The following is a 15,625-nucleotide window of genomic DNA, read 5'->3' as shown; positions in this document are numbered from 1 at the left end:
CTCCAGGCCCCGCATGGGACCAGCCCAGCTTTGGCAGGCCACTGGAATGAAAGGAGAAGTCTTCCACTGTACTTCTGCTTAGGTGTCTGCAACTTAAATACAGAACAAAATATAGTATGCTGAGTCAGAACCTGAAATTTGCATCTATAAAAATGGCAGACTTCTATTGCATGAAGTCTAGTGACACCTTCTGAGCCATCAGGATGTTGATGCTTTGAGGTTCCAGAAGCCACAGCAGCGGTAAAGTTGCCCCCCTGAGCACCGTGACTCTCTCCGGTCCCCGTGTGCTGTGACACGGTGGCAGCTGCTTGTCATCGGAATTCCCAGGTTATCATCGTTGTCAGACGGGACCGGTGTATCGTCTGCGTTCCATGGGTACATCCCAACAGTTCTCAGTGGGGAATGGGGAATCCCCATTTAAACGTGCCGGCGTTCCCACATAGGCTCCCTGCGTAGCTCTGAAAGACTTGTACAAGAAGAGAAGTGTAAAATTTCATGAGAACATCCGGTGCTCATGCTTATTGTGTTTCCCTTTTGGGCTGGTTCCACGATTACGTAAGCAGGCGATTAAGAATTCTGAGTTTCAGCCGCTACTATCAATCGTCGGTCCAGTCGTTACCGCTCACGTGTGCGTCGGTCCACGTGTGTCTCCCTCATTTGCCCTTGATTCACCTCAAGCGTGGTTTTTGGGTTGCATCTCTCCAGACTGGCAGAAAACGGAGGCGCAGAAGCGGAGGGAGCAGCTGTTGCTGGATGAGCTGGTCATACTGGTCAACAAGCGCGACGCGCTGGTCCGAGACCTGGACGCCCAGGAGAAGCAGTAAGGGCCATGCCGTGGTCGTGGGGAGCCGGGTCACATGCCAGTGGCATTCGGGCATGGAACGTTTCTGTGGGTGGCAGCGGAGGCGAGGGTGGGGGGGTATTGTGGTCCATGGATGCAAATGTGTGTCTGTGGGAGGCGGGGGTTGCCATTGCACGCAATGGACCTAAGGTAGAACTGATGCTGAACTGTCCCCCCCCCCCCAGGGCAGAAGAGGAAGATGAGCACCTGGAGCGAACGCTGGAGCAAAGCAAAGGAAAAATGGGAAAAAAAGAAGAAAAATGTGTCATTCAGTGATCTGTTCTGGGGGGGGGGGGCATTTAGTTAAGTAAAATGTATCTTTATTATAAGTGACTATTAAACACTTCATTCAGTTAATGACAACTCGAAAGTCCCAGTTATCAGTCTCTCCCGAGCTGTGGAATAATTTCTGTCAAGGGATTCAGGCAGACTTCCTTCAAGCCTTGTACCAAGTTTAAACTCAGCTCAACTTTTATTATTATTTAAGTTTTGTTTGGCTTTGTCAAACAAGTGAGGTACTTCTTTTTTAATATTTACAGTCCCACTAGAGATATTTAGGGAGAGAAACAAAGCAGAAGCACGTAAAAAAATGTAAAAAGTCTTTTATTGCACTCGAATTTCAAACGGAAAATCGTTCGGTCTTGAAGACTGGTTTTTAATGAGCGGTGCTTCCGTAATAGTGCCCAACACGTGCTCTGCTAGCGAGTCATCTTTATCCAAATGTTTAGGTACAGACATGTCTTATTCTTGAGGATTCTTCCATTATTGAAAGGGGACACCGAAATATATATATATATGTATGTATTTGTGGGTGGGGGGTGGGGTGGTGGCAATTATACAGAGGGAATCCAGGCAACATTCACAACCTGCAGCAGTATAAGCGGCGTTTATTGTTTCCAGGGTCAGTTCTGATCCTTTGGATGCATAACCTAAAATGTTTTTACCTGTACAAAGTCTTCAGGGTGTCAAAGTTGCATTTAGGGTAAACCTGATGGGTTTTTAGTTTAGTTTTTAGTCGTCTTTTTCTGTTACCCGGACTTGAGAAATCGTTTTAAGAGAGACGAAAGGTTGACGGAAGTTGGTGAAATGTTCGACGAACAGCCAACTAATATGTAAGGAATAGCTGGCAAAAACGTTCTCTCAAAAAAATTCATATTTATTGCCCGTTATCTCTACTCCGGTCACGTGTAAGTAACTGCTATACATCGAGACCATGTACATTTGCGCAATGACTTCAGTTTTATATTTATTGTACACTTTAAAAGAAATATGCTTTCATGTGCAAATATATTGGTTCACATCTGGTGCAGCTGTCATTTTGTGTGGTCATTTACTTGTTTATTTATTTCACTGCCATACCAGTCTTCAATAAAAAAAGAAAAAAAAGAAACCCGCTTTCGTACTCTACATGTTTATTCATTTCGTGTGGCGCTCGGGATTATTTCACTATATCGTATTTTGTAGACCAGACAACATAAAATCCAAACAATTTAGAGAATTATTTAAGTAATGGTTTCGTTATACATTGAGCTGTAGCATTACAATTGAAATAATCGTCACTGTATAATTTTTTTCCATAAACGCAAAAGTTAATTGGAAAAACCCATGATGATAAAAATAGTAATATATTTATATCCAACTATTTAAGTCCCAAAAAGTATGCGCGCGTGTGTGTACATAATTTGTGTGAATGATAAAAATATAGGCTACTGACTTTAAAAATGTAGAAAAGATTTAAGTTGTAGAAAACTATACGTCAAGGGCTACAGCTTTAAAACTTGACTTCCCTACTCTATTTATTTGTACTCTGATTAATAATCTGTTTCCCCTGCTCAAGTCGTTTTATTGGGAAGCGCATTACTTTCTTGAGAAATCCGCTTTTTAAAATGGTGTGCATAAATATATACAAATAAACTCAAAAACATACCACCGTAACACTTCTAGCAAACTTTCAAAATAATTCAGTTCAGTCAATATTCACTTGCTAATAAATATTCGCGTTTTGTTTTCGTTCGTACTATTGCTTGTGACTAATTCCAGAGAGGACCATTAGACCAATTAATTTTGTACAGAGCATCTATTTACCCTAGACCTTGATTTCGCATGAGGAAGAATAACATTACATTAAGACATGTACCAGACGCTTCAGATTTTACCCTTGGACGGATTTTTTTCTTCGGATACTACAATGTACCTGTATCAGTCCTCTAACGTGTACGGCATTTTTTATTGTTTTGTAGTTGTCACCGGAGGAAATCTTGTGCCGAATAAACTGCAGTTAATCGCCTGTACGACTGATTACACGTGGGAAAGGACGTTGCAGGTTTCGCAAACCAACCCGCCTATATGATATTTTTACGCTAACTTCAAATCGAATGATGTGTGTGAATTTGCGCTCTTTATGTGTGTGTGTGAGAGAGAGAGTGTGATGGTGTGTTGTAAATACTTTGTTTTTGAACGTATAAAACTCCTTTGTCGTTTTGTCTTTACCCTAATGTAAATGTTGTATACTACTGAAAATCCGTGAGCATTAAAAATAATAACAAACGTTTATTTTGTACATATCAAAACTTGAACTACGCTTGCAGTTTTACATTTCCTAATTTGAATATTATATAACAATGTGAAATACATGATTTTATGTTCCAAGCATTGTATTTGTGGTTAATGTCCAATAGGAAGAGTTTTTAATAATTTAAATAAGTAAATGTAATGGTTGAAAACGCTGATTTCCATTGCACATCTGAAAATACCCAAGTTAAAAAAATAGAAACTTACCTGGGCGATTACTCTGTCTATAGATTGTCTGTTAAAAGTCGTGCCGGCGTAATTAAAAAAAAAATGTTTTAATCTATCGAAATAATCAACTCGAATACAAAGTGTAGACTTAATACTGTACTGAGAAAGTGCTATTGATGCGAACCGAGGAACGGAAACGGTGTTTATTTTGTCAAACAGACGCAGGTTGCTGGAGGTAATACTTTCAAAGCAGTCGCCTCACCTCACAGGTGTCGATCAGTAGGACTTGGAAGCATCGGCCCACTAATATCCTTCCTGCTTGCAGAAAAAAAAGTACCACTGGACGGGGTTACTGTTCCTCTTGTGCGAGGTTCTTACACTATCGTGTTTTATGCTTCGTCGTCTCAATAAGCGCCGTCAACATCCGCGGGCCACTCCAATCCTGCCGGCTAAAAGGACGAAACTTTTCCGCCTCCTCTCCTCGCTCCTCTAATCCCAGGCTTTGCGAGCTCAGCATTAAAAAATTTTCGGCTGCAATTTGGGATTAGACAAATTCTCTTGTTACAAAAGGAGAGCGCTACTTGATATCTTGATACTTGGAACAGGTTGATGTCGACGTCTTAGACCAATATCGCCCCGTTTAACCAAACAAATGAAGCAAAACTATGCAATTTTTAAAATTTGAAATGCGTTTCTGTTGTTTCGGTCAAATATTCAAATAGCCTTTCAAATGGCATACATGAATTTTGTTAACCATTAAAGTTCAAAAGTGTAAGCCTACAAGTGACTAACACAAACACAGTATGTATGTATATAGGCCTATGTAAGAAAACTTGGTTAAAAATATTATTGACCAATTCATCGGCACTAAGTTTTATATATATACACATATTATATAATATGCCTGTATCATGCATATAAATAATACATATAACGAAGTTCCGACAACCAAGTTTTCTCAAGCTTATGTCGCTTACTTTTTTAGATCTATAGAGGAACCGTGTAAACTAGGCCTTTGATTAGATGTTCCTTATGGTGTGGGGGGGGTGTGGGGGGGAATGTAATTTCGTTTGTCTGGCGGTCACTTGCTTTGAACATTAGCTCGCTTTCAGCTTCGGCCTCGATTAGAATGAGTTGATTTTGTGAGATCAACAAAAGAAGCGACCGTGGGCGTATTGGCGTCCTTCGGAGCATCTCCGCGACCCCTTTGAGGACCCGCTAAGGAAGCGCTGCGTTCTCCATGATATTCTGTTACCGTATTTTATTGCCATTTCTTTGGGACACGGATTCTTCAAAGGTGCTTTCTTTTGATTCCAAAAGTCTGATTCTTTCTGCGCCTATTTCATTCATTTTCTGGATCGGCTGCGGTTTTCTTTAATTCCTTTCACGTTTCCCCTCTGTGTGTAAGAAGACTGTCCCTGTTAAACTTTACGCGGACTATTCTGAAATGTAATTCTAAGTGGGGATTAGCTCGTCATTAATATTCATGAGATCTGTGTATAATAAAAAATGAAAATAAATAAAATGTACGCTTTAAACCTTCCATATTTTTCATCCCAGCTCTGTTTTTTGGGCTTGATAAGTGACAAAGCGTCCCCCCTTCACACAACGTTCGCAAAAGATAACGTGTATTTACAATAGCGAGTTATCTACCAAAATAATCCGTTTATAAATTTGATAATCGTTTGTAAATTGCCTACTAAGTCCGACAGCCAAAAAGACAAGTACATGTTTCTTAAAGCAGAAAGTAAACCGATGTCATTAACCTGCTTAAATGAGTCATTGGGCAATTCAGTTTTGCATCAAATTACCAGTTTGAGTGTATTTTGCGGGTAATTAAAAGTAAACCACAATTTGGTTTAATATGCATGGAGCATTTTCAGAGAGTGACACTTGGAAATCTGCCTCCTGTCTTTTCATTGTTAAAAAAGTGTTCAAAAGCAAAACACGCGGAAATTGCGCATGTTTTATCAGTTCTAAACTCATCGATTCTTTTAAAGGAACGAAAAAACACATTTTAAAATGTAAATGCATACTGCAATTTGTGTTAGTAAAATTCAACTTCCTTTATACCTGTGCTGCTTAACAACATAGAGAGAGAATAAAAACAAACGAATATTGCTCACTCGTAGGACTTTGTCGTGTATTTCAACTTCCCGTTTTATTTATTTATTTAACTATATATTTTTTTTCCTGAGACTGTCGGGCAAGTTTGTTGTCCTCGGTTTTAATGGGAGGGGATTTTAAGTCTCTCTGTTCCGTAAGTGGTTCTCCCTCCAGTCCGTCACGGAGGGAGCACACGTCGATTGGTTACGGTGGGCGGATCCGCAGGTGTGTTACGCTCTTAGAGGGATTGGGTTGAGAGAAGGTGATCAATCTCCATCTGTCTACATTAGCAATCATCTAAACACTGCAAGACACTGAAGAGCAGCCAAAGGTAATGATTTTGACTTTGTTTTCAAATCCTGGGACTCTTCAGTGTTTGCAGTAATATAGTAAAAACATGTGCGACGCATTGCGCTTGGTTAAAAACTTTTTTTGCAAGAAACACTTTAACCCACGTTTAATTCCTTATTTGCCATGTAAGATATTTGTGTCTATTTAAAACAGCATTGATTTCCGAACTGCTTCCATCGGTGGATATTTTCATTCATATACGTCTTGATTAGACTGAAAGCTGAGAAATTGATGAAAAGAGACGCAGGATTTAAAAAAAAGGTAAGAACGTGTACGAACTCGTTCGATGCCGCTGTGAATTTTTCGTGCTGGAGTTGTTCTAACTGACATTAACTTGTATTCCCAACTTTTAAATGTGTCACATTCTTCCAATTTTCTGTGTTTGGAAGCGACAGTCTCTCCTGTACAACCGGAAGGACGACTGATTAATGTGTATATTCGTTTTTCGTTGTCTTTGTAACGTTGGCAAATCCTATTGGTAAGGAAATTCTGATCCTTCATGTGCAGACCTATAATAGTATTAATAATTCTCAATTGCAAGTTGAAGTGAATTTGAACGCACGACTGTCAGAAAAAAAACATGGATGCAGATAATCTGGGTAAAATCTTCTGGAAGTTTACAAAACGTTTTTCTGTGTCTCCTCCTTCTCCAAATGATCTTATTAATAGTCCAGTCTAAACTGCAATCAATTATTAGAGTTTGGGCTACCGAGATGCGTCTGTTGTGTTAGAAGTAGCCAGATTTCCGTTTTCCGGCGCGGGGCCGAGATGGCAAGAGGGACGGTCGACCGTTGAACTTTTTAATTCTTAAACTTTTTATTGGCATCAAAATATTCATTGTCTTTAAATCCTTTCGTGTAAATTCTTTAACAGTCGATCGTCGGTTGCCTAGATAATTTCCCAAATTACCCCAAGTACCATTTATATAAAGTTTTGCACAAGTTTAACGTATCATGTATCTGATTCAGCAAACATTATTCTAAATCATGCATTTATGTTAAATTATGTAAACATTATTTACTTGAGTTAAGAGCAAGGCAACTGATTCTAAAATGATTATTTAAAAACGTTAAAGCAATTTACAAGTAGCCTTTGCGAGCGGAAATGTTTAAAATCCCATGACATTTAATTAGTATTAACCACTCCAGTATGCAGGTATGCAAAGTGTAAACACATTCATCTATAGATTACTGATAGTTAAAATGTATTTTAATTCATGATAGCAATAAATGCTCGGACAAAATTGTCATTTAAATATGTAATTTCAAATAATTGGCTGTGAATGTTTCTAAAGATCTCTGTATAGAACAGTAAATGAAATCAAAAGAATAATAATAAATGAATTGCAAGTGTGTATAATGACAGTAAAATTGCAGAATCAACGGCATTTGTTTTTGCTTTTTTCAGAAAACCATTTCGAGGGGGGAATGTGTCAATATTTTGAAACAGCAAACTTTTAGACTACAAAACTAATTGAAATTGAAAAAACACTAAATAATATTCAAACGTTTTTTTGTGAAATGTGCTCTTGAATTTGTGATCTCTAAGTAACTTTATGCAATAAATCTTGTTATAATAAAGCATTATAACACTAAGTATACAGTTTGAAGTTCAATTAATTTTGCAGGAAAGTAATGAAAAATATTTCGTTCCTAAATTAAAATACAATCCAAAAAAATCAGTTCTGAACATATTATATTTGAGATGTTTACATTTTTCACGTAATATTGCAATTGCATTTTTTTCTCTCTAAATAGGTGTAACTACTTTAAGACTAGGCCTGTTTAAACGCAGTTTAAAATACGCGATTATGTCGGGTGAATAAGATTTGTGCAGAACACAAGCGGCACTTTTAGCCTGTGTGTTTTCGGGGTTTTTTGTCGGGTGTTTTTGGCCTTTTCTTGTGTCTTACTGTGTGATTTTTCGGTTAAGGAAACTTTCTAACCATATTGTTTTATGTTTAGCGAATTGTCTCGAAGCCTTCTTCGTCGAAATAATACATCTGTGGAAATCGGACTACTGGATAGACCTGGGGGGGCCCGTGACAGCCTCTAGCATGATGTCATATCTCAAACAGCCCCCGTACGGCATGAACGGGTTGGGGCTGAGCGGAGCTGCTATGGACTTGCTTCACCCTTCGGTCGGATATCCAGGTTCGTCCCTAAATTGATGCACGGATGCTGCATTATATATACCGTCCTTTTAAGTGACCAGTGAACGTGTAGGCCTACATATATGCACAGATACACACACACACACACGTTTATTGGATTAATATTCTAAATGATACTAATGACGTTGATTTGTGTTTTATATATTTCACGACCCTGACCAGGATAAGCGGTTGGGGTTAAATTTTTAATAGGCCCAAAGTACCCATTATAAACGGGCCTGAAGCCCGAGTAATTTTATTTTTTTTATTTTGGCAAATTAATGTCTTTTTAATGTATTTATGATGTTTCTTTTTACGGCATCTAAAAAGTTGCGCTTGCACCTCTCAATTATTTCGATACACATAGTATAATGAAAATTCATAGGTATACGGCCTACTTGTAATCATGACTTCCTTTCCGGTAAATTATCTTAAATTTTACGGTTGGCGTCAAATTTAATTAAACTCGTGTTAATTTAAGGGACTAAAATTTTTTATTTTTTTTTTCGTGTGACTTTTTTCCCTTTATACGTTTTAGCCACTCCACGGAAACAGCGACGTGAGCGAACTACATTCACTCGCTCGCAACTGGATGTCTTAGAAGCGCTCTTTGCCAAGACGCGCTACCCGGATATTTTCATGAGAGAGGAGGTCGCCTTGAAAATTAATTTGCCGGAATCCAGAGTTCAGGTATTGTGATTTATGACTACGCAGCTGCCAGCAATACTATTAGCATAAAGCTTTAATTACTTTTGGAATGGACTACTCCTTTGCTGCTGTCTGGTGTCGGAAACTTTTTCTTGTGATGTTAACGCCGTTTCACTCCGATTTTAAGCAGTTTGCTCACTTGCCCCCCCTTGTGTCGGCTTTGTGTAAAAATGGGGAGGAATTGCAATGGAACTTGAACACGTTAAAGACAGTAATGAGTCACCGTAGATCATGGCGATTTATTTTTATAATAGTTGCGTTTGGTCACATGGGGTTTTCACAAAATATACTTACAAGAGTCTCTTGTTACGGATTTACAGAGTTGCGTTCCCTGGATTTAAGGTTAAACATCATTCTCTTAGTTTTCACACTGGGGAACGTGTGGGTGACTTTTCAGAATTGAAAAATGAGTCTGACTTTTTCACCCAATTTTTTAAAAAAAATTTGGCGGGGGAGGGGGGCTTGCCCTGGACCCTTAAACCGTTAGGAACAAATGCCTAGACTTTACACCACGGTCTATTCTCTAAAGGTGTCTGAAATGGTTCACCATGAGCAGGGCCACTTCAGCCCAGAGACTGACTCACACTTCTAAAGAGCAACTCAATAGCTTGTTATCTGCGCAGCATTCACAGGGTCTGAAATGAGAGCCACGGTGGACGAGGTGGCGCCAGCCCGGACGATGCGGACTGATAACGTACCTCAGATGTATAGCCATGTCGCTAATTTCACAGCAGCTCGCCTTCGTCGAGGCAGCGGGTTCCTTTGTCTGAGGGTGTTACTCTGCTCACCCAGGTGTGGTTCAAGAACCGGCGAGCCAAGTGCCGGCAGCAGCAGCAGCAGCAGAGCGGCGGCTCCGGCTCCGGCTCCAAGACCCGGCCCGTCAAGAAGAAATTGTCGCCCACGCGTGAGAGCACGGGTTCGGAGAGCAGCGGCCAGTTCAGCCCTCCTGCCGTGTCCAGCGCCGGTTCCGCGTCTTCCTCCTCTTCGTCCAGTTCCACCTCCACCAGCCACAATGGAGGCCTCTGTGGCCCCTCCACCTCAGTCAGCACCCCGATCTCCTCCATCTGGAGTCCGGCCTCCATTACCCCCGGCTCGACTGCCCTGTCTGTGTCTGTCACCGATCCCGTAACCCCGGTCAATGCTTCCTGCATGCAGCGCTCCGTGCCGGCATCAGCTGGATCTTCCTACCCCATGTCGTATAACCAAACTGGGGCCTATGGCCAGGGCTACCCCAACCCATCAGGCTCCTACTTCGGGGGAGTGGACTGTGGCTCGTACCTGGCTCCTATGCACGCTCACCATCATCCCCACCAGCTCAGTCCCATGGCGGCCTCCCCTATGCCGGGTCATCCACACCATCACATCAGCCAGTCCTCAGGACACAGCCACCATCACCACCACCACCAGGCCTACAGCGGGGCCGGCCTGGCCTTCAACTCCACAGACTGCCTGGATTACAAAGACCAAACAGCATCTTCCTGGAAACTCAACTTCAACACAGCGGACTGCTTGGACTACAAAGACCAGACCTCCTGGAGGTTTCAAGTGTTGTGATTTCTGATCCATTGTCCTCTAAAATATTTTTTTTCCCCAAGTATGACCCTTAAGTTTGATATGCTTTAGACATTCACACACTTTTGCATTTTAAGCATTTAAATTAAAAGAAATACAAACTTATTAGTAAAGAATCACTTTATATGCCCGTGGGGGGTGGGGCACACTGAGTACTTTTCCAAACGCCTTTCTTCAACCAGACCTCGACAGCTTAATTTTTATTTTTACCTCTTTTGGTCTGCACCACCACCAGACCGCTAAGAATTTATTCTTTGATTCCAATCAAGTGTTGTACAGATTTTTTTAGGATGGAGAAGATATTTTAGTCAGCTGCGCAATGCAGCTGAAATGTGTAGATATGTATTTAGGTCAGTTGGATTGACCAAGTTTTGGTGGCAGAACTGTACCTGAAATTAAGAAGATTTTAACCGCACAAATAAATATGAACGCATCCGGTTTGACAAAATATGAATCGAAAATTCGTCAGTTCAATGTCGGATTCGGCACTGACGACTTCCGTCCGCATTAATCTGTGACTTAAAATGCTCGAAAGCTATGATTATCCCAGGAGCGTCCGTTCAAGTCGCACATCGCTCTGACCCTTGGAAAAAATGCAGCATCAAGTTAAATCCGGATATGGTCGACGGTGGGTTTGGAGAGACGTTTGTAGTCGCAGCACTTGAACTTCCCGTTTCGCCTGGACTGACTCTAAGGGAATATCGACTGGACACGTTTCAAATATGACCGTAAATTTGAATGTATTTAAGGCAAACGCCCGTATATTCGTGTCCATACAAATAAAAATCAATTTAACGTACTTTTTTCAGTGGTCTTTGAGTGGATTATTTAAAAATTTCTATTTAAATAATTAATTTGTATTTATGCTTCATTAATACCTAGAATATTTAAAGTGTTAAGTCAGTTTATAATTACTATTAAATTCGTTATGCCTAACTGACAATTCATAGAATTTGTGTTTTATCAAATATGCTATTTTAAAACGGGTGTTTTTAATTAATACTCCGACAAACCATCACCCTGTGTAATAATTAGTTCTTGGTTATTTAATTTATTTTTTTCATTTCGCATTTAGACGGCAGATGCATGCAGGGTGGTTGAATATTAAGCTGACTGCAGGGAGATTCCCACGGTCTGTATTCGATAAAAAGAAATTATTCAGTTTGACGCTGTATTACTTGCGTTTCTATCATGTATTATTTACAACAGTGAATAGAGAAATTATATATAGGCCTATAGGCCGGCCTACTTTGTATAAACTATTTCTAGGCATATTTGTACATCTTGCGGTTTTAATTTTTTTATTTGTTTTTGCGAAATGCACTTTTGCTTAAGCTAAGTTTTAACAGTGTCTAGCATTTAAGTTAAATGCAAATCATACCGTCTTGCCTGATCGGGTAGTCACACCGTACTAGAGCTGCACTTATCACCATGGTGCACTTCCGCCGAGCTCTTGGCGCGTGCTCAACGAGCTTATCTCAATTAGCCCGGCGGAATATTATTGCTTTTGATTGGGTAATTAGGTGGGTGGGACCAGGCTAATTGGTCAGATCCAAAGGGACTACATTAGAGCAGCAAATTGCTTTCAGCAAGTTAAAATTATATATAGGCCGTTAAAAAGCGCTAAGTTGTCCGTGACAATATTTGGAACCATTCTGGGTATATTCGGGCGATGTGTGAATAGGTAGTAGACCTAACATCACTTTAGGTTTGAGAGAACTTTAAGTTAGTGGTTCTATGGGAAGACGCATTACCGCCCAATTTAATCCTTTTATACCAAAATTAATTGTTTGATCTGTGTGGATAAGTTTTTAAATAAGAAACATGTCCTCACAGCGGCCAGTCGCTTAAATTTATATTCTGCAAATAGTAGTTTTAAAGATGTGATCCAAGTTGACACACCACGATGATGTTGGTATTAAATTAATCATGTCAATGTCATTAAGGAAATAACTTTCAGAGAATGCATGGAGTCATGCGTTGGGAATTTTGTGTTGTGAAATGGCGAATGCTGTGTTGCGTTAATTTGTCTTGGGGGGGGGGGTAAAAAATCGGTCATCAGTGTGGTTTATAAAGTAGAAAATTGCTGCTTGCTGTTGTACTAAATCATCACGTAAACAAACAGGAGGACAAATGAAGGCGTGCTGTTTGCCCAACATATGCTGTTCTGGATGCTCATGACAACGTTGCATGGTTTTGTTTGTCGTCGCAGAGGAGGACAAATGCGCGAGATTTCAATTAACACCGGCCCGTGCTCTTTGTATTGTATGTTAATAATTACGTGGCACCTGAATAAACAAGGCTGACTAAACAGACCTGTCCACGAGGACAGGGGGACTGTTTGCTCTGCTGCGGTTCTTGCTGGTACCCACTGGGCAGTGTCAGCGGGCTCCTGCCGCTCTCAGGCGCTTCACAAACACGGCCGGATTTGGTAAATTTGCATCAAACTGGGTGGACCAATATGGAAAATGTATTAAGGAATCCCGTGGCCGGTGGTGATCGCGTCCTTACAAAGAGCACCTGTCCGACGCCCGCTGTTATTTCTGCAGAGCTGAATAAGGATTACCCCCATCTGACAACAGGGATTCACGTAAATGCAATTTTCAATCAGCAAAGGACGCTAAAATGCTCCCTTTGAACGGTTCACGCTGTAGGCCTATACTTTCCATAATAAAACGGCAGTTGGTTCTTGTGCGCGATTTCAACGCCGCTACCTCGTAAGTAAAGTTAAAACTAATTACTCGGCAAGTCTGAATGCGATCAGTTTTGGTTCGTACAGCATTAACCTGTGGCAATGGTTGTTTCCAGCTGGCTCCTTAACTTAATAATGGATTTACCTTAATTTAAATGGCGTTGTAATTGCTTTTTAAAGGTTTGAAAACGTTTCGAATTCATTGTTATAGAGGGGATGTCTGAGTTAAGGCAGTAGGCTGAACGTGAAGCTGGGTCCACTTACTCCTATCACTAAATGTATCCCGGAGCACACCGATTGACTGCATGAAAAATACTTATTGTATCTCAGACTGTGGTCGTACAGACGTGCATTTTATTTTAGAAACATTTTGAAAGTAGAAAAGGTAGATGTCACTGCCACTAATTGTTGGCTGTAATTCTGTATGCCATCGTATAGATTTATGGACGGGCTGTGTGAAGCTTGAGGCGATTGTGGTTAAATTTTAAAGATGATTGCTGTGCTTTGCGGGCTGGTTTCTTAGCAATGGATGTCACAATGAAAAATACACCTTGCTGGTCTAGGCCTCTCTGAAGATCCGTCGTGGACCTGTCCCCTACGTTTGTTTCTATTATAATCTAGCCCAAAACTTTGCAGCTATATTCGGTCGGCTGGCCCGGTTCAGATACGAGGGTGACACTGCTGTCGCGGCCTTTCAGGTCTGTATCGTCTTCCGCCGCTACCGAGGCCCCTGAAGATCTATTTTTATATATATATATATATACATATATATATATATATAGAGAGAGAGAGAATTCTACCAGTATCAGCAGGGCATATAGTCCTGGCCACTACACATCTTTTAAAATAAGCAGAGGTGTATAATGAAAAACGTATCAAAGAAACATTAAACAAAATATTCAACCGCTGCATAATCACGTAAATACGTATCTGTTACTCAGACATCCCACCCCTCCCGGAAGTTGTGGGAGCTTCTCTCATATTGACAGCAAGTCTCTGTGGCTACCGAACATGTGACACTTCACGATAATATAACACCTACCGAAAATGTTGCTTCCGCTACTACCCATGCGCGCCATTTCCACGCATGCGTACACGAGACCGTATTTTCCAGTACCTTTTTCAATGTGTAATCTTCATCTTATTATGTTACGCATGTGCCGATACCCCGCCCCCCAGCCAATAGATTTAGGCGGTGTGTGATTATTATTATTATTATTATTATTATTTTGATACCGTTGTACCACTGCAGACATTATCCCGCGGTAGGCGGTATTTTAAAAAGCATACATATTCTGCTAAATGCCGATTGTCCCATCATCTACATCCCTGTAATTAATGTCAAAGGCGGGATCTGTGGTTACACACCATTTCTCATTATGATATCAAAATAACAAATGTGTAAATTAACCCTACATCACCCTTAATAGCTACTAATATGTAGATCTAATGTAGATAGAATGAAAAATGGTTACAAGGGATTTTTCGTTTATACCCATAGTCCAGCCCCTGAAAGTTTGAATGATCTAGCATTTTGCTTAAATCGTTTGAAGACCCCTGATTTAGACTAAAGCTGCTTGTCAGTTCAAATGCATGGCAAAGGTGCTTCCTCTAGTGTTATCGAAAGAAGTACTTTGTTTCTTCAGTTAACTCTTGGATATTGCTTTGTAAGTGTAGAGGTTGCTGACCAAAAAGATGTTTTTAGTACTGTTCACCGTTTTATCCAGCCTGTACTGTACGTGCTGGATACATGCAAAGTGGGCGTTATCCAGTTCAGTGTCCGTTCAACCAGACCGATTAGGTGCAAACAACTCGAATTCGTTTGAATTCTGTAATTATTTATTAGAGTGTTAAGACGGTAACGGTGCGTTTTAGGTGTCCAGATTGGCGTGAGCGTTGGTGATCAGCGGAAGAGCTCTGGAAGAATGTGATAATGACTGCAGGCAGCCAGCTTCGAGAACAAACTGGTGTGACGGGCCCAACCGGAAGCAGCCGTTGGATTGATGTTTTTCAGAATTCTGGGTTCCGGGCAAAATGTCTGCATTTCTGAATGCACTTTCATCCGAGTTCACCACTGATTTTTTTTTCCTCATTCCATTCTTATTTCCTATTGCAATTAAGCTGAATTGCTGTCACTTAAGGGAAGAAGGTTGTTCTCTTTCAAAGTAAACACATGTAATTGAAACACTGTGGGTCTCTGATAATGACACTAGGTCCTTCACACTGGGTGTGCAGTGAAAGGAATGTTTTACTTTTTTTCTTTAGTACTTGAATGAGTAAACTCTGTGATATACCCTGGGCTGGATAGATGAGCTTAAACTCTTATTTCTAAAACTGGCTCTCAACGTGGCAGAGATCACAGACTGCGATTTTCACTCAGGCCCCCACCACTGAGGGGGAGATGGGGAATGGGGGCAGAAGATGGCCAGCAACAACACACCCTGGCCAGCATGTCACCCACCCA

At 40.7% G+C, this 15,625-nt stretch overlaps 2 protein-coding genes and 1 long non-coding RNA gene across 10 annotated transcripts in view; 2 read left to right on the top strand and 1 right to left on the bottom strand.

Annotated features, from left to right (window-relative positions):
- The window catches only part of ehbp1 (EH domain binding protein 1), a 74,473-nt gene extending 72,327 nt beyond the window's left edge, over positions 1-2,146 (top strand). For all 8 annotated transcript variants that reach the window (XM_072709526.1, XM_072709525.1, XM_023840681.2 and 5 more), the window contains 2 exons: positions 706-820; positions 1,027-2,146. In XM_072709526.1, the coding sequence (XP_072565627.1) occupies positions 706-820; positions 1,027-1,117 (206 nt within the window). In that variant the 3' untranslated portion in view covers positions 1,118-2,146. The remainder of the gene's footprint in view (positions 1-705; positions 821-1,026) is intronic.
- A 2,507-nt stretch (positions 2,147-4,653) lies between these two features.
- On the top strand, positions 4,654-11,268 carry otx1 (orthodenticle homeobox 1). The gene is made up of 5 exons (XM_023842706.2): positions 4,654-6,017; positions 6,191-6,298; positions 8,002-8,190; positions 8,728-8,879; positions 9,690-11,268. The coding sequence occupies exons 3-5, from the start codon at positions 8,094-8,096 to the stop codon at positions 10,449-10,451; spliced, it is 1,011 nt and encodes a 336-aa protein (XP_023698474.2). The 5' UTR covers positions 4,654-6,017; positions 6,191-6,298; positions 8,002-8,093; the 3' UTR covers positions 10,452-11,268.
- On the bottom strand, positions 9,117-11,991 carry LOC140588170 (uncharacterized). The gene is made up of 2 exons (XR_011989459.1): positions 11,851-11,991; positions 9,117-10,346 (listed from the first exon to the last, which is right to left on the bottom strand). It is a non-coding gene; the product is annotated as an uncharacterized lncRNA (long non-coding RNA).
- Between the last annotated feature and the right edge of the window lie 3,634 nt (positions 11,992-15,625).

Source organism: Paramormyrops kingsleyae, chromosome 3 (assembly GCF_048594095.1).
Source record: "Paramormyrops kingsleyae isolate MSU_618 chromosome 3, PKINGS_0.4, whole genome shotgun sequence".
NCBI lineage: Eukaryota > Metazoa > Chordata > Actinopteri > Osteoglossiformes > Mormyridae > Paramormyrops > Paramormyrops kingsleyae.
The sequence above is the reverse complement of the archived record's forward strand: the minus strand, read 5'-3'. Positions and strand labels throughout refer to the sequence as shown.

Bases quoted from the DNA above. Each gene is read 5' to 3' on its own strand.
- otx1 (XM_023842706.2), top strand. From the start codon at position 8,094: ATGATGTCATATCTCAAACAGCCCCCGTACGGCATGAACGGGTTGGGG. The intron at 8,191-8,727 runs GTTCGTCCCTAA...TATACGTTTTAG, and splicing joins CCCTTCGGTCGGATATCCAG to CCACTCCACGGAAACAGCGA. The intron at 8,880-9,689 runs GTATTGTGATTT...CTGCTCACCCAG, and splicing joins TGCCGGAATCCAGAGTTCAG to GTGTGGTTCAAGAACCGGCG.